The 26,094-nt window shown below is 42.0% G+C and overlaps 2 gene segments (V, D, J or C); both read left to right on the forward strand.

Moving 5' to 3' along the window:
• The first annotated feature begins 10,503 nt into the window (after positions 1-10,503).
• Positions 10,504-12,303, forward strand: LOC136694104 (Ig kappa chain V region K29-213-like). The segment is given in 3 exon segments: positions 10,504-10,552; positions 10,793-11,071; positions 12,173-12,303. Coding segments are annotated over 3 exon segments (459 nt in total).
• Positions 12,304-19,382: 7,079 nt separating this feature from the next.
• LOC136693905 (Ig kappa chain V-III region MOPC 63-like) overlaps positions 19,383-26,094 on the forward strand; it is a 344,864-nt gene continuing 338,152 nt past the window's right edge. The window contains 1 exon segment of the V gene segment in view: positions 19,383-19,633. Coding sequence covers positions 19,585-19,633 — 49 coding nt within the window.

Here is a 26,094-nt window from a genome sequence, read left to right on the forward strand (position 1 = left end):
AATAGAGTCTTACAAAAACCTCTCTCAGGCAGATACTGCACAGAGACTGCACTGCTGCAGCTGCACCCTACTGCAGGTGCTGAGGGGGAGGATGATACACACAATAATATACTCTATGGAGGAGAAAAACACACCTCACTAAACCTCCACACAACCACACTCACCTCCACACACAATAACACACTGTGGACTCTGAGATGATCACCTCAGATTCTCAGTAGAGTGTTCAGTGCTAAACACGTCACATCTGCAGGTAGGTGTACAATTCTGTCTGTTAGTTATTTACGGTGGATTACTGAAGGACTAAATGATTTCTTCAGACAAATGTCAGCATCCAGACATCATCGTCTTTTCCGCTTATCCATTTCGGTGTCGGGGTGGCAACAGGGCGAATAAAAAATCCCAGATGTCTCTGTCCCTCACAACTTCCACCAGCTCCTCCTAGGGGCATCCCCAGGCATTTCCAGGCCAGCCGGGAGATGTAATCCCTCCAGCGTGTCCTGAGTCTTCTGAGCCTTCTTCCAGTTGGACATGCCTGGTATACCTCCAGTGGGAGGCGTCCAGGTGGAATCTTTATCAGATGCCCGACCCACCTCAACTGACTCCTCTCAACGCAAGGGAGCATTGACTCTATTTCGAGCTCCTCCCTAATCACTGAGCTACTTACCCAATCACGGAGATTACGCCCAGCAACCTGTTGGAGAAAGCTCATTTCGGCCACTTGTATCCGTGATCTTGTTCTTTTGGTCATTACCCGTAGCTCATGACCATAAGTAAGAGTGGGTACGGAGACTGACCGGTAAATTGAGAGCTTTGCTTTATGGCTCAGCTCTATCTTAACCATGATGGTCCGGTACAGTGACCGTATTACTGTAGACGCTGGACCTAAACTATGGTCAATCTCACAATCCCTCTTCCCATCACTCGTGAATAAGAACCCGAGATACTTAAACTCCTTCACTTGGGGTAGGTTCACCCCCTACCTGAAGGGAGCATGCCATCTGTTTTTGGGAGATAACCTTGGACTCAGACTTGGAGATGCTGATCTGCATACTGATGGCTTCACACTCTGCTGCAAACGCAAGTGAATGCTGGAGGCCTCTGTGCAAAGAAGCCAGAAGAACAACATCGTCTGCAAACAGCAGAGATGCCACCTCCCGGGCCCCTCATGAGAAGCCTTTCTGTCCCAGGCTATGCCTCACCACCCTGTCCATGAACATCAGGAACAGTAGTGGAGACAAGGCACAGCCCTGACGGAGTTCAGTGCCCACATTGAACAAGTTTGACTTACTGCTGAGGACGCGAACACAACTCAAAATCTGAGAATACAAGGACAGTACGACCCTGGCATGCAATACTCACAAAGCACCTCCTTCAGAATCACTCAGGGAACAGGGTCATACACCTTCTTCCTCCAAAATTCTAGGTTCGACTATCGTACGGATTCTCCATTCCAGCACCTTGGCATAGACTTTCCCAAGGAGGCTGAAAAGTGTGATGCCACAATAATTGGCACACTTTCTCTGGTCCACTTTTTTTAAAAAACAGGAACCACTATCCCTGTTTGCCAATCCAAAGGCACCATTCCCGAGGTCCATGCAATATTGTAGAGGCGTGTCATCCAAGACAGCTCCACAGTATCAAGTGCCTTCAGTGACTCTGGGCAAATCTCATCCACTCCTGGGGCTTTGCCACTGCATCACATCACCACCTCAGTTACTTCAGCCAAGGAAATGGGATCTGAAACTTCTGGCCCTACCTCCTGCACAGGAGGCATGTCTGTCAGTCAAGTTTAGTTTCACCATCATTACTGAGCACCGCTTGGACAGTGTCCCCTCTCCACCTCCTAAACTGGCTGAGTGTTTTCTAGAACCTCTTTGAGGCCACCTGGTAGTAATCTTCCATGGCCTCTCCAAACTCCTCCCATGCTCTGGATTTTGCTTCAGCAACTGCCACAGCTGCAGCACTTTTTGCTTGCCGGTACCCATCCACAGAATCGGAAGTTCCCTAAACCAGCCAAGACTGAAAAGCCTTCTTCTTCTGCTTGACAGCTTCCCTCACCCCCAGTGTCCACCAGTGGGTTCTTGAATTGCCACCATAACAGGCACAGACAAGCTTATGAACATAGCTACATGCGGCTGCTTCCACAATGAAAGTCTGGAACAGAGTCCATTCAGACTCCATTCCCCCTACCTTCTCTGGAACATGTGAGAAGTTCTCTCTTAGGTGAGAGTTGAAATCCATCCAGACAGAGTCCACTGCCAGCTTTTCCCAGCATACATTTGGGCTTACTAGGTCTGTCCGGCATCTTTCCCCGCCATTGGATCCAACCCACCAACAGATGGTGATCGGTTGACAGCTCAGCCCCTCTCTTTACCCGAGTATCCAAAACATATGGATCCAGATCAGAAAATACAACCACAAAATCAATCATTGACCTTTGGCTCAAGGTGCTCTGGTACCAAGTATACTTATGAGCAGACTTATGTTTGAGTATGTTGTTCGTTATGGACAAACCATGACTAGCAAACAAGTCCAATAACATCACACCACTCAGGTTCAGATCGGGCAGGCCGTTCCTCCCAATCTCTCCTCTTCAATTTTCCCAGTCATTACCAATAAAGTCCCCCAGCAAAACAATAGAGTCAGTGCATGGAATCCTCTCTAGAACACCTTCATTAGACTGATTAACATCAGGTTTACCGTCACTCTCTAATCCTTCTACACCTTCATTAGACTGATTAACATCAGGTTTACCGTCACTCTCTAATCCTTCTACACCTTCATTAGACTGATTAATATCAGGTTTACCGTCACTCTCTAATCCTTTTGTTTGAGTCTCTACACATGGATGTTTATTAAGTAAAACACTGTCCTCTATGAAATCGCTAATGATTCCCTGAAGCTAAGTCAGAAAATAAATGCACTCTGGATTTAAGGACATGGACTTAATGTCAAAATATCAATGTGTGTTGTTCCCATTGGCTTCATATTTTCACCTAAAAATATTTTTTTTTTATATTAACTTATATTTACAAATATAAATTTATGGCGGCACAGTGGTGCAGCAGGTAGTGTCACAGTAACACAGCTTAACGGACCTGGAGGTTGTGGGTTCAAGCCATGCTCTGGGTGACGCTCTGTGAGCAGTGTGTTCTCCCTGTGTCCACGTTGGTTTCCTCATACGGTCCAAAAACACACATCAGTAGGTGGATTGGTGACTCAAAAGTGTCCATAGGTGTGAGTGAATATGTGTGTGTGTGTGTGTGTGTGTCACCCTGTGAAGGAATGGCGTACCATCAAGGGTGTGTTCCTGCCCTGTGCCCGGGTAGGCTCCGGACCCACCCCCACCCTGAACTGGATAAGGGTTACAGGCAATGAATGAATGAATGAATGAATGAATGAAATTCAAATTTATACTATTCACACATTAAAAATGTAAAACTTGAAATAAACCACATACATGTCTTGGAGGTGCTATAGCTATCCTAAGAGTAACTTCAGCACCACAAAGCACCTCTCTGGCACAGCCCATAATCCTGTGACCCTTGGAAGCTCTTGTTGCACCCTTGAACAGACCTGACTCTGCGTTCTTGTTTGGTGTTGAAGTTACATTTTCACAAAGCTTTCAGGATTCATGCACACATATAACAGGGAGGCTGAACTCAACGAGGCTGAACTCTCACTCTCCAACTCTAATCTGCTATGCTCTGCTGTTTCACTCCCTGCTGACATCATTGCTGAACTTTGACCTCTCTTGAAAAAGCAAAAATATATAAAGTAAAATGCTATACAACATTCATGAAAATCAAAACACAACAAAATCAGGATATGCTTCCTCTGAAATGTAAACCTATTCCAAACAAATAATGAAAAAAATATAAATTATTAAAAGGTACGTTGTCACCAATCTCTAGGTCACAACACTTTTTTATTTGTACTTTAAATATATATATAATTTGCTGTTTTTATGTAGCCAAACTTATTAACAATAATGTGTCATTAAGAAAAGGACAAGCCAAGTACTATTTCTTTTTGATCTATTGCTTACAAAAAGCCCCTGGAGAGCTCAGTAAACTTGCAGGAGAACTGTGACTGCCCACTGAGACCTCAGCTTAAATTACATTATTGTTGCTGGGAGACAGAGCAGTGCTACAGGGAGAGTCTCTGTCACACAATAATGGACCAGGGCTGTTTGGCTGTTTGATTTTCATTGTGAAATGGGGATCGGTTTTCAGAGCTGCTGCTGTGGGAAAATGAGCACAGGCTTTCTCTAACACAGACACACACACACACACACACACACACACACACGTTTCCATTCTTGTATTTGTGGAGTTCTATATCTATTGACCTGTTCACATTTGTATTCAAAATAAATCCTAATTCTTTAAGTGTAAACATTCCTGTGTGTGTACATGGTAATGTTTTATTGTGTTTGTGGGGACTAAAGCTCCTTAGGATGATGGAACAAAAACAACATTCTGACGTTATGGGGACATTCTCTCCCTGAAGCTCTGCAGCTTTTCATCAAATTTCCAAACACTGTGGTTTTTAAAATGTAAAGAAATAATGATTTCATTCAAAAGTGACATTTTGATTAAAAAGTGCAGAAGTAAATAGAAAAGTCCACAAAAGAAAGACACATTTGTTTATTTCCTAATCGTGATCAGATCATAGAGACAGAAATACATATCACAACCCGTTATTAGATTTTTGACACTAGATTCATAAAGCAACATCCATCCATTATCTGTAACCGCTTATCCAATTTTAGGGTCGCGGGGGGTCCAGAGCCTACCTGGAATCATTGGGCGCAAGGCGGGAATACACCCTGGAGGGGGCACCAGTCCTTCACAGGGCAACACAGACACACACACATTCACTCACACACTCACACCTACGGACACTTTCGAGTCGCCAATCCACCTGCAACGTGTGTTTTTTTGGACTGTGGGAGGAAACCGGAGCACCCGGAGGAAACCCACGCGGACACGGGGAGAACACACCAACTCCTCACAGACAGTCACCCGGAGCGGGAATCGAACCCACAACCTCCAGGCCCCTGGAGCTGTGTTCATAAAGCAACAATAACATAATATTCTATTGTATTATTTTCTGATTTTGGATTCTCAGTTGAATGTAGAAAGAACTAATGATACACAGATATTCCATGTTATTAATAAAAATATGTAGGTACTTTTCTTCATTTCCATAGAGAGGGTCCACTTTGCATCATGAGCCCATGCTTCAGTGCTCTGCTAGTGTTTATAGTCCTGTGAGTTTAACACTTCATGACTGAGAGCTGCTGCCCCACAAACTTCACCCACAGCAACAATGACTTTGGTCTCCATCTTCATCTGGACACTGGTTCTCTGGACGAGAGGTAGAAATGTGGGGTTGTATTTCAGTTTTGAAGATCAACATTGAAACCCTTTCTTGAATTATTTCATTTTAAAATTACAATAGATTGAATTGCTTTATTTTAGTGTGTATACAATTTAATATTAATATTTATTTCTCTCTCTCTATTAGGGTCCTTTGGAGATATAATAATGACTCAGTCTCAAGGATCTCAGTCTGTTTCTCCAGGAGACACTGTTACTATCAGCTGCAGAGCCAGTCAAAGTGTAAGCAGTTATCTCGCCTGGTATCAGCAGAAACCTGGAGAAGCTCCTAAACTCCTGATCTATAGCGCATCCACCCGTCAGTCTGGAGTCTCAGATCGTTTCAGTGGGAGTGGATCTGGTACAGACTTTACTCTAAAAATCACTGGAGTAAAGCCTGAAGATGCAGGAGATTATTACTGTCAGCAGCATTACAGCTCTCCGTTCACACAGTGTTAGAGCGTCGTACAAAAACCTCCTTCAGCTGTAGAGGAACTGCTCTGAGTCAGAAACACTCACTGATCTGTGAACAGCTGCTAAAGCTGCGCTCAACTGAACTCATCAGCTCCAGAACACTACAGTAGTGAAGAGTGTTCTCTCTTTGGGGAGTTTTCCTCACTGTGGAACAGGGATTTACATCAGGAGATGGAGTATCTCACTAGGAGCAGCAGCAGATAAACACTACACACTGTACACACTACACACAATCTTCACAAGCTCTACACACCGTTACTAATTACATTAGAGCTTGACTTTCAGCTTCATTCATTAATCTATTCTCACTGCATCATGTAAATTTACTGAATTAAATGTTAATATTAACTAAACCGAATAATGTAATAATGTTACACCACTGACCTACAGTGACCTTTGCTCTGGTCTAACATTATGTCAGTTCTTCTACAGTTAGATCTTCTTAATCTGTGTGTTTTTGTGTAATATTAGAAACATTTTTCTTCCAAAGCCTGTCCATTTCTATCCATCCTTAAAGCCGTCTGTCTGGGGTTCATGATGATTCTGCATCTGTCCAAAAATGTTCAGCTTGTTTCAGTCAGTCACACTCAAGCACATCACTCAGCACCGCACTGAATCTACAGCTACTCCCAATTTTAACAACAGAGATTGTACTTTTTATTGAACTGTATGATGAAGAATCACTGAGATTTTATTCCTCACCAAGACACTGCTCAAGATTAAAGCACAGTTCAGATTATTGAGCTTTTAACTACACAATAATACTGTGTTTCTATGTGATGTCACTATATGAACAAACAATGATCAGGGGGTCCTGACCACTGAAGAGCAGGGTGAAAGGGGGCTAACAAAGTATGCAGAGCAACAGCTGGACTACAGTCTGTAATTGTAGAACTACAAAGTGCTCCTGTGTGGTCAGTGGAGCTGAGAGAATGGACAGTGAGTGTAGAAACAAGGAGGTGGTCGTACTATTCTGATCAGACTGTGTATATTGTTCTCATGTAGATGATGTATCAGATATTGAACTGATAAGATACAGATAATACACTGGATCTCAGACAATGATCCTGATCAAGTGCTGAGATCCTCATCAAGACAATTCTCAATTAACATCACCATGGAACAATGCACACACCTCACTGTGTAATCCTAATTTTAACAGCTCACTTTCAGTCAAAATGTAGCAGAGGAGGTCTTTTAGGGATCAGGGTGGACATTCAGGACATTAGACCAGGGCTGGACAACCCGAGACTCTGTGTCTGTACAAGTGTGACTCTTATATTCATAATTAAATTATAGCTATATGTTTGTTGGGTCTGTGTACCTTTTCTCCATTTGATTTTCATGTTTAAATGGAAAATGGAAAACAACCGTGATCTGATTTCTGATTTGTAAACAGAAAATCTTAATGAGAATCAGGAGAATGCTCTGTCTGTTTCTGGGGCTGTGGTCACTCCTCTCTCTGTTCACAGAGCTGCTGCTAAGAAGGACAGCTCTAGAGACACAGTCTGAAATCATTTTACACACAGCACAAAGACCCAGCCCCAGTGTGTTGAAGGATTATGGGGAAGAAACAGGGTTTTCTTTTAGGAGTGTGAGGAGATTCTGCTCTTAAACGTCTGGAGTCAACTCTTCATTTCTGTCGACTAAACCCCTCTTTCTAACGACATGGGGCAGATACTGCTCTGAAATATCCACAATTATATTCAGATTATTGTTCTAAAGCCGTCCTGCTGAGTAGTGTCTCTGTACACAGTGAGAGTGGAGGAACAGAGTCAAAATGAACAGATTTAATGAAGAGGAATCGACTCCCAAAGAATCAATCCTACAAGTGTCTGGGAGTCAGGATCAAATCTTGGTGAATCACTCAGAGAATCTGAACTCTTGGAGTCGACTCAGTCTCTGTTTGTGATTGACGTGAGAAGGTGTAGTTGCTGTAGGACTGGTAGCTGTGTGCAGACAGATTTGTGTAAATGCACAGCCTGTGGCTCTGGTAGTAAATGTATTTCAGAACAGAGGGAAGCAGACTTTTGAACTGATATCTGTTCATTTATATCACTATTATTTTCTGGTCTTTGGCTTTTGATCATATTTCTCACTTTTGATGGTTAAGGAACATTCAGGAATTCTGAACTTTCATTAATTAGTGAGTTATTGAAATAACTTTATCAGTCTCCCCCTTCTGTCAGTTCAAAGTGGACGTTAACACTCACCTGTTTCAGTAAAAGTTTAAAGAGGAGTTCAAAATGAAAAATCAAACATTTTGTGTTGATTTAAATGCTTTATTTTCATAAAAGAATGTAGCATTATTTTGTTAAAAAGAAAAATTAATGATTGCAGATAAAGACAGACAAATAATCAACAAACAGTGTAAGAGTGTATATATAGAGTGTGTAACTCTGTACTGAGCTGCTCCAGAAGCTGATGTGAAGATCTGAGCATTAATCAGAGACATGTTTGAACACACTGAAGATGAAGAGGAGCTCTATCAGCTCCAACACAGGTGTGGACCCTCACTGTCCAGTGCACTGATCTCTCTTCAGTGTTTCACTGACAGTAGTCTGGCCTCCTTTGGTGGCCTCACAGGTCACTGTCTTCTTCATCCACTCGTCCTCCTGGAGGGTCAGGGTGCTGCTCCAGCTGTAGAGGCCAGTGTCCTTCTGCAGAAGCCCAGGACTCTGACTAAACCCAGAGGTCAGAGGGTTTCCACCCACCTTCCAGCTCAGCTTCCAGTCTGAGGGGAAGCCCTTGTTGGCCAAACACACCAGTGTGGTCTCCCTCTGCCCCAGACTGGAGGAGGGCAGGACTGTGAGGGTGGGGCGGGTCGGAGCTAGGACACACACACACACACACACACACACACACAGTTTCATTTCCCTTATTTCTAACACAGCACAAATGACTTCAGTGATGCAGTAAAAATCACACTCTAATTACAATCTTCAACTCAACCACTTTCACATATAAACTCATATTTACAATTACATTCAGAGGAGGATTTCAGTTTCATTAAATATTACAGAGTTTTCACTTACAAACATCTACAGAACATTATGATTTCACCAGGCGTCCCCAAACATTTGCATATAACTGTTTTTCTAACAGAGCAGAACTGAGTTCAGTGAAGCATTAAAATAACGCTCTAATTATAACCTTAAACTGAACCGCTTCAAATATGAACTAATATTTACAATTACATTAATAGATACATTTCATTCAGAATACTTTTAAAACTATTTCTTTCATTTAATTCATTATAATTGTAACATTACACACATCCCATGATGTGAAAGTTTAAAACATGATTTGATTTCCTCCAAAACAGTAAATAATCAATAACTAAATCAAGCTGCAGTCTCCATGTACTACGTCTTCAAAGCTTTAGAACAGAAAACACTGCTCATAATAACCTCCACATTGTGGCGTCCAGATGGAGACAGAACGGCTCTAATCACCCAACACTGACTCTACAATCCAGCTTTACATTTGATCTTTTTAAAAAGAAATGTCATCACTGAACACTTCACAGGAAACCTTTAGGAAATATTTGTATTTTAAAGAAAAGAAATCCAGTTCAGAAACAGGAGCTGGTGGTGAAACCTAAAGCTCCACACTCTCCACACTTCAGAGCAGTTCTAATTAAATACATTCACATTTGGATTATCATTTATTCAGAAGATCATCAAGTGCATCTCTACTGTTGTCCAGAATCATTTTAATTAAAGATTCCTTTTGAATAAAGAGTAAAAGTGGACTTACTTCCAACATCCAGTTTTGTTCCTCCACCAAAAGTGTACCACAGTGATACAAACTCGTTTACTGGCCGTACAAAAACCTCCTGCTCTAAACACACCGCTCTCTTCAGCCTTTACACACACTATTTCTGAACTAGAACACAATATTAATGGATTCTGCAGCTATTAATAATGGAAAACACTCCCAAACTGTAGAAGCTACAGATTCTCAACAAGGATTATTTTATAAACATTAAAATATCTAAACCCAGGACACACTTTGTTCTTTTGTATTTCCACAACAGACAAACACTTGATATAAAAGTATAAAACTACATGTAGAAACATGTTTTCATCTCAGATTCCAATTACAATCACAGATACAATCATATCAACTAATATTAAACCCAGATCCAATTAATGACAATAATAAAAACATGCTCCACTCTCTGTGTTGGTGATTATATGTTCACTTTCATCAGAAGTGTTGATAAATAATTCAATCAGTAAAAATTAGAGCTGCTGTTGAAAACTGTTCAACATTCATTAATAGTTTAAAAGATTCTTACTGTTATCATTGTGTTTCCTCCACCCAAAAGTCCTCCAGCCCTGATCCAGACAGATGGAGCCGCAGTAGCAGCTGCAGAAAACCTCAAATGAAAGGCAGAGACAGTTAGAGTTTAGGATTTTAAACATGAGACTCCACACTGAGCAGAAATGTTTGATCAAACAATATCAAATAAATATGATGATCTTTCCTCAGTGTTGTTAGAAAGATGATTTCCATAGAGAGGCTCCACTTTGCATCATGAGCCCATGCTTCAGTGCTCTGCTAGTGTTTATAGTCCTGTGAGTTTAACACTTCATGACTGAGAGCTGCTGCCCCACAAACTTCACCCACAGCAACCATGACTTTGGTCTCCATCTTCATCTGGACACTGGCGCTCTGGACGAGAGGTAACACACATGTTTTCTGGAGATATTATATGTCTAATATGAGGATAATAGTTGTAATTTTAATCTGTCTTTTGATTTCATTTAAAATAACTTCAATACAAATAATTAAACTTAAAAAGAAGTCCTAAACCCTACATAATTTAAATAATTTAATTATCTTAATTATATATTTTTAAATCGTATGTAATATCCTTATTGTGATCATTTATTCATGTTACTAATATTTAATTTTTCTTTTAGGATCCAGTGGTCAGGTGACCGTTACTCAGACTCCTTCAGTGAAAAGTGTTCCTACAGGTCAATCAGTCACCATCAACTGTAGAACCAGTAGCGGAGTTCATGGTGGTGACCGTATGGCCTGGTATCAACAGAAACCTGGTGAAGCTCCTAAACTCCTGATCTACTGGACTGACACTAGACAGTCAGGTATTTCAGATCGTTTCAGTGGCAGTGGATCTGGATCTGACTTCACTCTGACCATCAGTAACGTCCAGACTGAAGATGCAGGAGATTATTACTGTCAGAGTTTTCATGTTATCAGTGGTAGCTGGGTGTTCACACAGTAAAATAGAGTCGTACAAAAACCTCCCTCAGTCAGAGACTGCACAGAGACTGCACTGCTGCAGCTGCACCCTACTGCAGGTGCTGAGGGGGAGGATGATACACACACAATAACACACTCTGTGGAGGAGAGACACACACCTCACTAACACACACCTCCACACACAATAACACACTCTGTGGAGGAGAGACACACACCTCACTAACACACACCTCCACACACAATAACACACTCTGTGGAGGAGAGACACACACCTCACTAACACACACCTCCATACACAATAACACACTCTGTGGAGGAGAGACACACACCTCACTAACACACACTCCACACACAATAACACACTCTGTGGAGGAGAGACACACACCTCACTAACACACACCTCCATACACAATAACACACTCTGTGGAGGAGAGACACACACCTCACTAACACACACTCCACACACAATAACACACTCTGTGGAGGAGAGACACACACCTCACTAACACACACCTCCATACAAAATAACACACTCTGTGGAGGAGAGACACACACCTCACTAACACACACCTCCACACACAGTAACACACTCTGTGGAGGAGAGACACACACCTCAATAACACACACCTCCACACACAATAACACACTCTGTGGAGGAGAGACACACACCTCACAAACACACACCTCCACACACAATAACACACTCTGTGGAGGAGAGACACACACCTCACTAACACACACCTCCACACACAATAACACACTCTGTGGAGGAGAGACACACACCTCACTAACACACACCTCCACACACAATAACACACTCTGTGGAGGATAAATAGATAGATAGGTAGATCACACTTTGAATTCTCATATTCTCATTGTAAGAATATACAGAGGATAAACAATGTAATACACTTGTGTACTCTAATGTTAAGTGTAAACCAGGCTAATATATCCATTTATATACATATATAGGAAGGAGGAGGACAGTGCTGTTCATTTACTTCCACCACCTCCTGCCGGTCATGGGAATCAAGCCAATGATATTTCAGTCTTCAGCTCTCTTCTCTAACCATTAGGCCATGGATCCCCACTTAGGCCACTTGTTCATCATATTGTGGTAATGATCATTATTCCACTGGTCTCTGTGCCTCTGAACTCTGACAGAGATCAGAACTCTCTGAGAAAGAGCCTGGGGCTGGGAACCTAAGACTTCAGAAGCTGAACATTTTGTTCAGGAAGTCTAAAAACATGTCTTATAGTCACTAAACACACCACTCACTCAGCATGTACTATCTCTGAGCTACTACTCTGATCTGCCATTGTTTTTACACATGTTCTGTTCAAGAAGAGCCCTCTTGTAGTGTTACAATAGCATCATTCTAACTCGTGTTAGCGCAAGCTTCGTCACTAATACCACACCTCATCGTTTATTGTGAACACTATTAAGAAGAATGCCAAACTCATTTATTTTATTCACATTTATTTAAATGAATTTTGTACACATTTTTCCAGTATTTAAAATGGAGTGAAGCAAACAGCATACCTTGGAAGGAGCACTTTAAGCTCTGTTAGCATAGCAGCACAGAACAGGTTCATATGTTCATTTAAACACAGAAACCCACAGTAAATAAAGAGTACATATTTTTGCTTACCTTTCATTGCCTTTGCCTTGTACAGAGGTGTGTTCTTCTGAATATTTAGTCATTTTAAAAATGCTTTATGCTCTGTGGCCTGGAAGAAGAGATTGTAGTCCACAGTCCTGTAGTCAACAACAAGAACCTGAGATACTTCACTTGGGGTAGGTTCTCACCCCCTACCTGAAGGGAGCATTCCATCTCTATCCAGGAGATTACCATGGCTTTAAAATTGGAGGTGCTGATCCATATAGTGACTGCTTCACACCTGGGTACAAACTGTTCAAGTGAACTGTGAAAGTCTCTATAAGTCTATATGAGGAAGCCAGAAAAAAACAACATCTTCTGAAAATAGCAGAGATGGCATCTCCTGAACCCCTCGATGAAAGCCCTCCTGTCCCAGTCTATGCCTTACCACTGCAGAGGATGCGAACACAACTCAAACTCTAAGAGTACAAAGACCATACGACTCACCAGAGGGAACTTGGCACCACATACTCCTGAAGCACCACCAACAGAATATCTCAGGGAACATGGCTATACACCTTCTCCAAATCCACAAAACATGAGTAATAATAATAATTATACATTATATTTGTAATGCACTTTATATTTCAAAGAAATCTCAAAGTGCTACAAGATAAACAGAAGTAAACATAAAAAAATCCATTAAGAAACAAATAAATAAAAACAAGATCAGTAGAGATGTAAAAAAATCCCTAGTAAGCCTTTTTGAATAAGAGAGTTTTTAGTTGTTTTTTAAAAGACTCCATGCTCTGTCGTGCCCTCAGACAATCTGGGAGTGCATTCCAAAGACGTGGGGCAACAGCTTGAAAAGCCCGGTTTCCCATAGTAGAAAGTTTGGTCAGGGGGTGCTGAATGAGATAGGCATTGGTGGAACGGAGATGTCTTGAGGTATTGCGGGGTAATGAGCTCTTTGAGGTAGAGCGGGGCATTTCAATAGAGACATTGGTGAGTGAGAGAACAGAGTTTGTACTGGATTCTGCAGTGGATGGGTAGCCAGTGTAGAGATTTTAGAAACGGTGTAATGTGCTCATATTTGCGCTTCCTCGTAAGGATCCTGGCAGCACAGTTCTGAATCTGCTGGAGCTTCTGCCGGCCCCTGCCAGAGATCCCAATGTGTGCTCCGGTTTCCTCCCACAGTCCAAAAACACATGTTGGTAGGTTGATTGGCGACTCAAAAAAGTGACCGTAGGTGTGAGTGTGTGAGTGAATGTGTGATTGTGTGTGTTGCCCTGTGAAGGACTGGCGCCCCCTCCAGGGTGTATTCCCGCCTTGCGCCCAATGATTCCAGGTAGGCTCTGGACCCACCGTGAGTGAGAGAACAGAGTTTGTACTGGATTCTGCAGTGGATGGGTAGCCAGTGTAGAGATTTTAGAAACGGTGTAATGTGCTCATATTTGCGCTTCCTCGTAAGGATCCTGGCAGCACAGTTCTGAATCTGCTGGAGCTTCTGCCGGCCCCTGCCAGAGATCCCAATGTGTGCTCCGGTTTCCTCCCACAGTCCAAAAACACATGTTGGTAGGTTGATTGGCGACTCAAAAAAGTGACCGTAGGTGTGAGTGTGTGAGTGAATGTGTGATTGTGTGTGTTGCCCTGTGAAGGACTGGCGCCCCCTCCAGGGTGTATTCCCGCCTTGCGCCCAATGATTCCAGGTAGGCTCTGGACCCACCGTGACCCTGAATTGGATAAGCGATTACATGGATAATGGATGGATGGATGGATGGATGTTGGAAAAGGATCAAGTGAACATGTGGAGGGCCTCATTTTTTGAATATATCCCTCCACCTCTCTATGTGTAGTATCAGTGAAGTGAGAGTATGGTCTCTGGCTCTAGAGTCTGTATCACTGATACAGGTGGGGATGGTAAAGGAAAGGCAGAACGGGTGGATTCTACCTCATTAGAGAAAAATATCATAAACAGGTTACACTGTTCTTCTGTGTGGTCTCTATATATATTGGTCTGGGGTTTCAGTAAGTGACGTGTTGTAGAAAACAGCTGTCTTGAGTTTCCAAAATTATTACTAAGAATAGAACTGAGACCTAGCTGTGGCCAGAGCTTTACAATAGGCCTTTTGATGGTCATGGTAAGCCTGCTTATGGACTTTCAGTCCTGTGGATCATATCGTCACTCAAGGGCATGTCCAGTTGTCTTTATTCTCCGCAGCTCATCAGTGAACCACGGGGTGATCTGAAAAAAGAAACTGTTCTTGATTTAAGTAGGGCATGGGACTCAAGAATGTTGTGAAGACCAGTATTATAAAGGTCAACAGAGTCACTAAGTGATGTATACTGTGCAGTAGTTGACAGTTCTTTCATATCCTGATTGAGAGTGGCAAAATTTATATTCTTTTAGATTTCTGAACCGGATTATGCGTTTTGGTTTGGAGTGTAATCGTGTTACAGACAGCTCCATAGAGATGAACTTATGATCAGAAATGCCCATATCATACACAGAGAGATTTGTTATGGGGGCAGAATCAGTGATGACCAGGTCAAGTGTATGCCCCCTGGTGTGTGTAGGCACATCAACATGCTGCTTTAGATGCGTACACCCAAGAAGCTTCAGAAACTCTGCAGTGAATTGACTTGTGGGTGAATCCACGTGAATATTAAAATCCTCAAGGATAATTACATTGGATGTTGTTGCACAGAGTGATGTCAACAGGTTATGTATTTCTGTGATAAAGCCTGGGTTGGATTTGGGGAGGTGGTAGATAAGTAATATTGTTGTAGGCAGTTTTAATATACATTTGAATGAAAGACATTCAAATGTGGACAGCTTGGGCAAAGGGGAACAGGGACAGTTGCAGGTCTGCGTGATAAATAACTGCCAAGCCTCCTCCACGACCGGTGCCCCTGGCCTTTTCCAAATAGGTATAACCTGTGGGACAGGCCTCATTCAATGCAGAATAGGACTCTAGTAGGTGCCAGGTTTCAGATAGGCACATAAGATCCATTTCCTTGTCAAGAATATGGTCCTGTATTAGACTGGCTTTGTTTGATAAAGACTGGGCATTGAATAGGGCTATTTTAATGCTTGTAGGGGGCTTGAACCTTGGGAGAGGTGAGAGCAGGTGAAAATCCACTCCACACTTTTCCTTATGCCCTGTCTGCCGCCGCCCCTTATTGGTCCTAGTGGTAGCACCGTTCTGATGACGTAACCAGTGATGTGTTGGAAGTTTGCCGAAGCAAGACGCTGATACAAGCATTGAAATGGAGCCAGTCTTTCTGAAAATATTCCTCTTTTGGGCATAACTGAGCAGGCAAGTGAATCTTGACTGCTTGGACTGCTCCTCGTAAATCCGCTGTAGGATGGAGTAGCAAACTCCCATGTCCCCTCAATCACTTGTGAGAAAGTAAAGATTTAGGTACGATATCCCAGATAAAATCCACATTGGGCGGCACGGTGGCACAGCAGGTAGTGTCGCAGTCACACAGCTCCAGGGGCCCGGAAGTTGTGAGTTCGATTCCCGCTCTGGGTGTCTGTCTGTGAGGAATCGGTGTGTTCTCCCTGTGTCTGTGTGGGTTTCCTCCGGGTGCTCCGGTTTCCTCCCACAGTCCAAAAATACATGTTGGTAGGTGGATTGGCGACTCAAAAGTGTCTGTAGGTGTGTGTGTGTGTGAGTGTCTGGGTTGCCTTGTGAACGACTGGCGGATAAGTGGTTAGAGATAATGAATGAATGAAATCCACATTGTTTCTTTGTGAATGTGGATGCACATTCTCCAGACACTTATTAAAAAAATTGGGAACCACCACCCCAGTTTGCCAATCCAAATGCACAGTTCCCGAGGTCCATTCAGTACTGCAAAGGTGTGTCAGCCAAGACAAACCTAAAGTATCAAGGGCCTTCAGTAATTCCAGGCAAATATCATCCACTCCCAGGGCTTTAGCACTGCTGAGATTTTTAATCACCTAAGTGACTTTAGCCAAGGAAATGAAATCCGGAACCCCAGACACTTTCCAGCAAAGGAGGCATGTCTCTCAGTCTTAGGAGATCTTCAAATCTCTTGCTATAATGTCTACATTAATAAGCACTTTGTAAGACTAAGTCAGTTGTTATTAAGGTTTAATTAGTAATGCTTTAGTTACGGTCTTGCAAAGTACATAATAAATACTTTATTAATGTAGGTTGCTCATTATGAACTACTTCCACAACATTAATAAGTGCTTGTAAATCCTTCTAAAAGAGAATGTGTTTTCTACTTTAATTCTGCAATTGCAATAAAAAAAGACTTTAATTCTAATGGCCACCTGAAGATTGAAAAAACTACTGTAAATTCACTTTTTGCTGCTTGATATCTACAATAATAGTGAACATCCCTTGCAGAAAGAAATGTGTTGGAAATTATTGCTTATTATGGTTAATTTCCAAGATTAAGCATATTATAAACTTGTTGCTTCATGCTTAGACAAAGAAAGTCAAGGGATAAAAAAAACAAAAATTGTTGTTTATTGATAAAATTGCTTTATTTTGAGAACAGATTCACATTTTATTTCTTACATTTAAAACTTTAATGAATACAGTTGAAAAATGAAAAAAAAAGCAAGACACAGTACAGGACTGTATTAACTGAGACACATTCTTTAGACAGTATTGTGTCAGAAGCTGATGTGAAGATCTGAGCATTAATCAGAGACATGTTTGAACACACTGAAGATGAAGAGGAGCTCTATCAGCTCCAACACAGGTGTGGACCCTCACTGTCCAGTGCACTGATCTCTCTTCAGTGTTTCACTGACAGTAGTCTGGCCTCCTTTGGTGGCCTCACAGGTCACTGTCTTCTTCATCCACTCGTCCTCCTGGAGGGTCAGGGTGCTGCTCCAGCTGTAGAGGCCAGTGTCCTTCTGCAGAAGCCCAGGACTCTGACTAAACCCTGAGGTCAGAGGGTTTCCACCCACCTTCCAGCTCAGCTTCCAGTCTGAGGGGAAGCCCTTGTTGGCCAAACACACCAGTGTGGTCTCCTTCTGCCCCAGACTGGAGGAGGGCAGGACTGTGAGGGTGGGGCGGGTCGGAGCTAGGACACACACACACACACACACACACACAAAGTTTCATTTCCCTTATTTCTAACACAGCACAAATGACTTCAGTGATGCAGTAAAAATCACACTCTAATTACAACCTTCAACTCAACCACTTTCACATATAAACTCATATTTACAATTACATTCAGAGGAGGATTTCAGTTTCATTAAATATTACAGAGTTTTCACTTACAAACATCTACAGAACATTATGATTTCACCAGGCGTCCCCAAACATTTGCATATAACTGTTTTTCTAACAGAGCAGAACTGAGTTCAGTGAAGCATTAAAATAACGCTCTAATTATAACCTTAAACTGAACCGCTTCAAATATGAACTAATATTTACAATTACATTAATAGATACATTTCATTCAGAATACTTTTAAAACTATTTCTTTCATTTAATTCATTATAATTGTAACATTACACACATCCCATGATGTGAAAGTTTAAAACATGATTTGATTTCCTCCAAAACAGTAAATAATCAATAACTAAATAACAAGCTGCAGTCTCCATGTACTACGTCTTCAAAGCTTTAGAACAGAAAACACTGCTCATAATAACCTCCACATTGTGGCGTCCAGATGGAGACAGAACGGCTCCAATCACCCAACACTGACTCTACAATCCAGCTTTACATTTGATCTTTTTAAAAAGAAATGTCATCACTGAACACTTCACAGGAAACCTTTAGGAAATATTTGTATTTTAAAGAAAAGAAATCCAGTTCAGAAACAGGAGCTGGTGGTGAAACCTAAAGCTCCACACTCTCCACACTTCAGAGCAGTTCTAATTAAATACATTCACATTTGGATTATCATTTATTCAGAAGATCATCAAGTGCATCTCTACTGTTGTCCAGAATCATTTTAATTAAAGATTCCTTTTGAATAAAGAGTAAAAGTGGACTTACTTCCAACATCCAGTTTTGTTCCTCCACCAAAAGTGACCCACAGTGATACAAACTCGTTTACTGGCCGTACAAAAACCTCCTGCTCTAAACACACCCCTCTCTTCAGCCTTTACACACACACTATTTCTGAACTAGAACACAATATTAATGGATTCTGCAGCTATTAATAATGGAAAACACTCCCAAACTGTAGAAGCTACAGATTCTCAACAAGGATTATTTTATAAACATTAAAATATCTAAACCCAGGACACACTTTGTTCTTTTGTATTTCCACAACAGACAAACACTTGATATAAAAGTATAAAACTACATGTAGAAACATGTTTTCATCTCAGATTCCAATTACAATCACAGATACAATCATATCAACTAATATTAAAACCAGATCCAATTAATGACAATAATAAAAACATGCTCCACTCTCTGTGTTGGTGATTATATGTTCACTTTCATCAGAAGTGTTCATAAATAATTCAATCAGTAAAAATTAGAGCTGCTGTTGAAAACTGTTCAACATTCATTAATAGTTTAAAAGATTCTTACTGTTATCATTGTGTTTCCTCCACCCAAAAGTCCTCCAGCCCTGATCCAGACAGATGGAGCCGCAGCAGCAGCTGCAGAAAACCTCAAATGAAAGGCAGAGACAGTTAGAGTTTAGGATTTTAAACATGAGACTCCACACTGAGCAGAAATGTTTGATCAAACAATATCAAATAAATATGATGATCTTTCCTCAGTGTTGTTAGAAAGATGATTTCCATAGAGAGGGTCCACTTTGCATCATGAGCCCATGCTTCAGTGCTCTGCTAGTGTTTATAGTCCTGTGAGTTTAACACTTCATGACTGAGAGCTGCTGCCCCACAAACTTCACCCACAGCAACCATGACTTTGGTCTCCATCTTCATCTGGACACTGGCGCTCTGGACGAGAGGTAAGAAACCGTATTAATTTTGTGTTTGTTTTATATCTGATGTAAGTGGATTCTATGTATTTGTATTAAAACATTATAAGAAACTAAAAATTAATACTTTATTAATAGTTTTTAAAAACATTTTTATTTTATTTGACTGAAAATATTAAATTATATATTATTAAATAGAACTCACACTTTATTTTGTACATTTTTTTTCCCTTTAGGATCCAGTGGTCAGGTGACTGTGACACAGAGTCCTGCAATAAAAATAGTTTCTGCAGGACAATCAGTCACCATTAACTGCAAAGTCATCCCTGCAGCATCAGGTTGTTCCCCTCGAGATTGTTTCTCCTGGTATCAGCAGAAACCTGGTGAAGCTCCTAAACTCTTAATCCACTCCAGTAACACTAGACAGTCAGGTACTCCAGATCGTTTCAGTGGCAGTGGATCTGGATCTGACTTCACTCTGACCATCAGTAACGTCCAGACTGAAGATGCAGGAGATTATTACTGTCAGAGTTATCATGAGATCAGTGGTAGTGATGTGTTTACACAGTGAAATAGAGTCGTACAAAAACCTCCCTCAGTCAGAGACTGCACTGCTGCAGCTGCACCCTACTGCAGGTGCTGAGGGGGAGGATGATACACACAATAACACACTCTGTGGAGGAGACACACACGTCACTAACACACACCTCCACACACAATAACACACTCTGTGGAGGAGAGACACACACCTCAACAACACACACCTCCACACACAATAACACACTCTGTGGAGGAGGGACACACACCTCACTAACACACACCTCCACACACAATAACACACTCTGTGGAGAAAAGACACACACATCACTAACACACACCTCCACACACAATAACACACTCTGTGGAGGAGAGACACACACCTCACTAACACACACCTCCACACACAATAACACACTCTGTGGAGGAGAGACACACACCTCACTAACACACACCTCCACACACAATAACACACTCTGTGGAGGAGAGACACACACCTCACTAACACACACCTCCACACACAATAACACACTCTGTGGAGGAGAGACACACACCTCACTAACACACACCTCCACACACAATAACACACTCTGTGGAGGAGAGACACACACCTCACTAACACACACCTCACTAACACACACCTCCACACACAATAACACACTCTGTGGAGAAAAGACACACACATCACTAACACACACCTCCACACACAATAACACACTCTGTGGAGGAGAGACACACACCTCACTAACACACACCTCCACACACAATAACACACTCTGTGGAGGAGAGACACACACCTCACTAACACACACCTCACTAACACAAACCTTCACACACAATAACACACTCTGTGGAGGAGAGACACACACCTCACTAACACACACCTCCACACACAATAACACACTCTGTGGAGGAGAGACACACACCTCACTAACACACACCTCCACATACAATAACACACTCTGTGGAGGAGAGACACACACCTCACTAACACACACCTCCACACACAATAACACACTCTGTGGAGGAAAGACACACACCTCACTAACACACACCTCCACACACAATAACACACTCTGTGGAGGAAAGACACACACCTCACTAACACACACCTCCACACACAATAACACACTCTGTGGAGGAGAGACACACACCTCACTAACACACACTGTCTGTAAGTTAGAAATCTCCTCCTCCCTCTGAATCTTGAGGAATTTCTAAAGAGGTAGAATTAGATTTGTTTTATTCAGACATTTGAACACATCCTGTAGATTATTAACTGACTCTGAAATACTGTTGTCTTCCAATGAGTTATTTATGTGAATTACTGATTAACAAACACAACAAAGTAACTCTGACACTGTGACAGGCCTTAAATAACTCTACAGACAGAACTGAGCCTCTTGTAAGGGACGGCTTGTAGAGTACTCTCCAGACAGGCTGCCTGTCCGCCTCTACCACACTCTGTCCACTTAAAACCACTTTATTTAAAACTTTAACCCTCCTTTATGTTCGTTTTTCAGGAACAGCAATGATGTTCGGGGGTCAGTTTGACCCGGTGCATGTTTAATTATCCAAAACATGTCTGAAACAAAAAAAATCCTAACCAGCAGTGTGAATATGTCATTACTAACTCCATTACTAATTATTCAATCAATATTTAGTGCAGTGGTGTACCTTACCTCTAACAGGTAATGGTTCAAAGTAATGGTTCAATTACGATGATTCACTCGTTTTACATAAAAATTACAAGGTTTTAAATTTTTCACCATTTTATTACTTTTGAAAAACTGGCTGTTGATTCTTCCTTTGACTTATAGACTCCAGCCAGGATGAGGAGCCCCAAATATGTGTCTAAATGTGTTTTATTTAACGTTACACTTATATAGTGCTTTTCTAGAAACCCAAGGACGCTTTACAATCAACACTCAACATTCAATCCACACACACACTGGCGAGAAGCGGCAGCCAAATGCTCAGTGTACTCTCAACCAGGAACGACCGTCCACCTGGAGGACTGCATCGGACACTAGGGTTTCACCCAGGGCAGAGCGCTGTCCATATCTGGACACATTCACTCACACATACAGACATTCTTTCACATACACACTCTTTCACTCACACACCAGGACAGTTATGAGAGAAGCCAATTCACCTAAACCAGAGACCCCAGAGGATTTGTCATTCATTCATTGTCTGTAACCCTTATCAAATTCAGAGTTGCGGTGGGTCCGGAGCCTACTCGGAATCACTGGGCGCAAGGTGGAAACACACCCTGGAGGGAGCGCCATTCCTTCACAGGGCGACACACACACTCACATATTCACACATACGGACACTTGAGTTGCCAATCCACCATCAACATGTGTTTTTGGACCATGGGAAACCGGAGTACCCGGAGGAAACCCTCGCAGACACAGGGAGAACACACCACACTCCTCACAGACAGTCACCCGGAGGAAACCCACACAAACACAGGGAGAACACACCACACTCCTCACAGACAGTCACCCGGAGGAAACCCACACAGACACAGGGAGAACACACCACACTCCTCACAGACAGTCACCCAGAGCGGGACTTGAACCCACAACCTCCAGGACCCTGAAGCTGTGTGATAGTGACACTACCTGCTGGTCCACCGTGCCGCCATAATGATGATAATGTAAAATATAAACAATCACAGTAGAGGTAAAACCCCCAAAACAACAGGTAGTGTCTATGTCACAGCTCTAGGGTCCGGGGGTTGTGGGTTCGAGCCCCGCTCTGGGGGACAGTCCTTAAGGAGTTTGGTGTGTTCTCCCCGTGTCCGCGTGGGTTTCCTCCATGTGCTCTATTTTGAGAAAACTACTTTGGGAGAAGAATAAATATCCAGAAGTGATACTGACTTGAAGTGCTCTGCCAGTAGTGTGTCAGACAATCGATGAGATCAAGCTGAACATCAATGTGTGTGTTATCCACACTGCAAGTAAAAGGAGAAAAAATATACATTTCACTCTCAATTGTTTTGAAGTCAAATGTGAGATCTGCCATCCAGTCTGCATCTGAGAGCTCTGGGATGTCTTTGCCTTTCTTGTCACAACACTCTAGAATCTCTGCTCTCAGGTCCCACACTCGTTTAATCACCTTGTCCAGACAGAGCCATCTGACAGCTGTGTGGTAGCCTATGTCATCATGTTCAGTCTCATGCTCCTCCACAACTCCTTCAAACTGTCTGTGATTCAGTGCTCTTGCCCTGATGAAGTGAACTATATTAGTTACATATCAGTGACATAGTTCATTTATAGCACTGAATTACAGAACACCTCCTGATGTATGATACAATGCAAAAATACCAATTCCAATTTATCTTGCATCCGCTTCAAGATGCATTTTCTTCCGTAAGACACATTCTGTAGATTGTCCTATTATTAACCATTCTATTGCCAGTAATTTTCCTATTGATTCGGCCCCCCCACGCCACCTTCTCCTGAGGAACATGCCTCAATGTTAAATTCTACACTCTTTGAGATTCTTAAAGTAGCCCCTGTGAAATCTAGAATGGTGATGTTTATTTGTTCTTCTCCCTGGTACACTAATGAATTACGCACCATGAAGCAGACTGGCCGTCAACTGGAGAGACTCTGCAGGAAATCTAAGCTTTTTTGTTCATGCTGAGGCCTATAAGCAGCACCTAGCTGCCTACAGAGATGCCTTACATGCTGCCAAATCATCCTATCTGTCCAGCCTTATTAACAATGCTAATACAAATACTCCACATCTTTTTTCAACAGTCACCAAACAATTTAAACCTCCTGACAGTGCTATAGCTGCTTCTCTGGCTCTTTGTGATTAATTTCTACATTTCTTTGAATCTCAAGTTGTGAAGATCAACAGTGATCTTGTGTCTTCTGCTGCTAATGACTCTTCACTTTCCACGCTGAGAGAAAATATATGGTCTTTTTGCATCTTTGTGTGACCTTTTGTTATCCCCCTCATAGTCCCATCCCCCATTCCCACCAATCATTCCCCCTTCCTTCCTCTATCTTATCTCTTTGTTGCTTTGATCATCTTCATCATCCCCTTTACCCCTCCTCAAATTCCTCTTCTTCCTCCATCCCCTTCCCCCACTATTCCAATTTATATAAGGCCCTTCTAAAATATTTGGTGTTAGACTGGATTGGGAACAGACTGGACTGGCAACTGTCACAGAATGGACTGAGAACAGACTGGATTAGGTACAGAATGAACTGGCTATAGACTGAACTGCTGACAAACTGAGCTGTGCCGGTGCTTTTCTGCATGCACGTGAAGAAACCTCTGAACCTCCAGTTTCCAAACTTTTCCAAACTGGAAACAGTCTCCAGATCATCCTGAGATAGAACGCAATCACCCAGTTGTACTCATACAAACTGGATTCTAAAAAAGTTGGGACACTAACCCAGTTGTGAATAAAAACTGAATGCAAAAGTTTAATCTGAGTAAATGTAACATTTTAAAGGAAAAATATGTTGATTCAAAATTTCACAGTGTCAAGAAATCACAAAAAAGTTGGGACAAGAGGCAATAAGTGGCTGTAAAAAGGAAATCGAGCATATAATGAACAGCTGGAAACCCAATTAAAACTAATTAGGTCAATTGACAACATGATTGGGTCTAAAAAGAGCTTCTCAGAGTGTCAGTGTCTCTCTGAAGCCAAGATGATAAGAGGAACACCAATTCCACCATTGTTGTGCAGAAAGATAGTGCAGCGATACCAGAATGGTGTTACCCAGTGTAAAATATCAAAGACTTTTAAGTTATCATCATCAATCGTGCATAACATCATCAAAAGATTCAGAGAATCTGGAACAATTGCTGTGCGTAAGGGTCAAGGCAGTAAAACTCTACTGGATGCTCGTGATCTCTGGGCCCTTAAACGTCACTGCACCTCAAACAGGAATGCCACTGTCAAGAAAATAACAGAATGGACTCATGAATACTTCCAGAAAGCATTGTCAGTGAACACAATCCACCGTGCCATCCGCCGTTGCCAGCTGAAACTCTACAGTGCAAAGATGAAGCCATTTCTAAGCAAGCTCAACAAGCTCAGACGTGTGCACTGGGCCAGGGGTGTTTTAAAATGGAGTGTGGCAAAATGGAAGACTGTTCTGTGGTCAGATGAGTCACGATTTGAAGTTCTTTATGGAACACTGGGACACCATGTCATATGAACCAGAGAGGACAAGGATAACCCAAGTTATTATCAACGCTTCGTTCAGAAGCCTGCATCACTGATGGTATGGGGTTGCATGAGTGCTTGTGGCATGGGCAGCTTGCATGTCTGGAAAGGCACCATTAATGCAGAGAACTATGTTCAGGTTCTAGAAAAACATATGCTCCCATCTAGACATCATCTCTTTCAGGGAAGACCCTGCATTTTTCAACAAGATAATGCCAGACCACATTCTGCAGCAATCACAACATCATGGCTACGTAGGAGAAGGATCCGGGGACTGAAATGACCAGCCTGCAGTCCAGATCTTTCACCTATAGAGAACATTTGGCGCATCATAAAGAGGAAGGTGCGACAAAGAAGGCCCAAGACGATTGAACAGTTAGAGGCCTGTATTAGACATGAATGGGAGAGCGTTTTTATTTCTAAACTTGAGAAACTGGTCTCCTCTGTCCCCAGACGTCTGTTGAGTGTTGTAAGAAGAAGGGGGGATGCCACACAGTGGTAAAAAATGGTCTTGTCATAAATGTTTTGGGATTTTTGATGCCATGAAATTTTGAAACAACATATTTTTCCCTTAAAATGATACATTATCTCAGTTTAAACTTTTGATCTGTGATTTGTGTTCTATTCTGAATATAATATTAGATGTTGGCACCTCCACATCATTGCATTCAGTTTTTATTCACAATTTGTTTAGTGTCCCATCTTTTTTGGAATCCGGTTTGTACATGATCCTGTGTATGTGTTGTAGTGAAGT

This window comes from Hoplias malabaricus, chromosome 4 (genome assembly GCF_029633855.1).
Source record: "Hoplias malabaricus isolate fHopMal1 chromosome 4, fHopMal1.hap1, whole genome shotgun sequence".
Taxonomy (NCBI): Eukaryota; Metazoa; Chordata; class Actinopteri; order Characiformes; family Erythrinidae; genus Hoplias; species Hoplias malabaricus.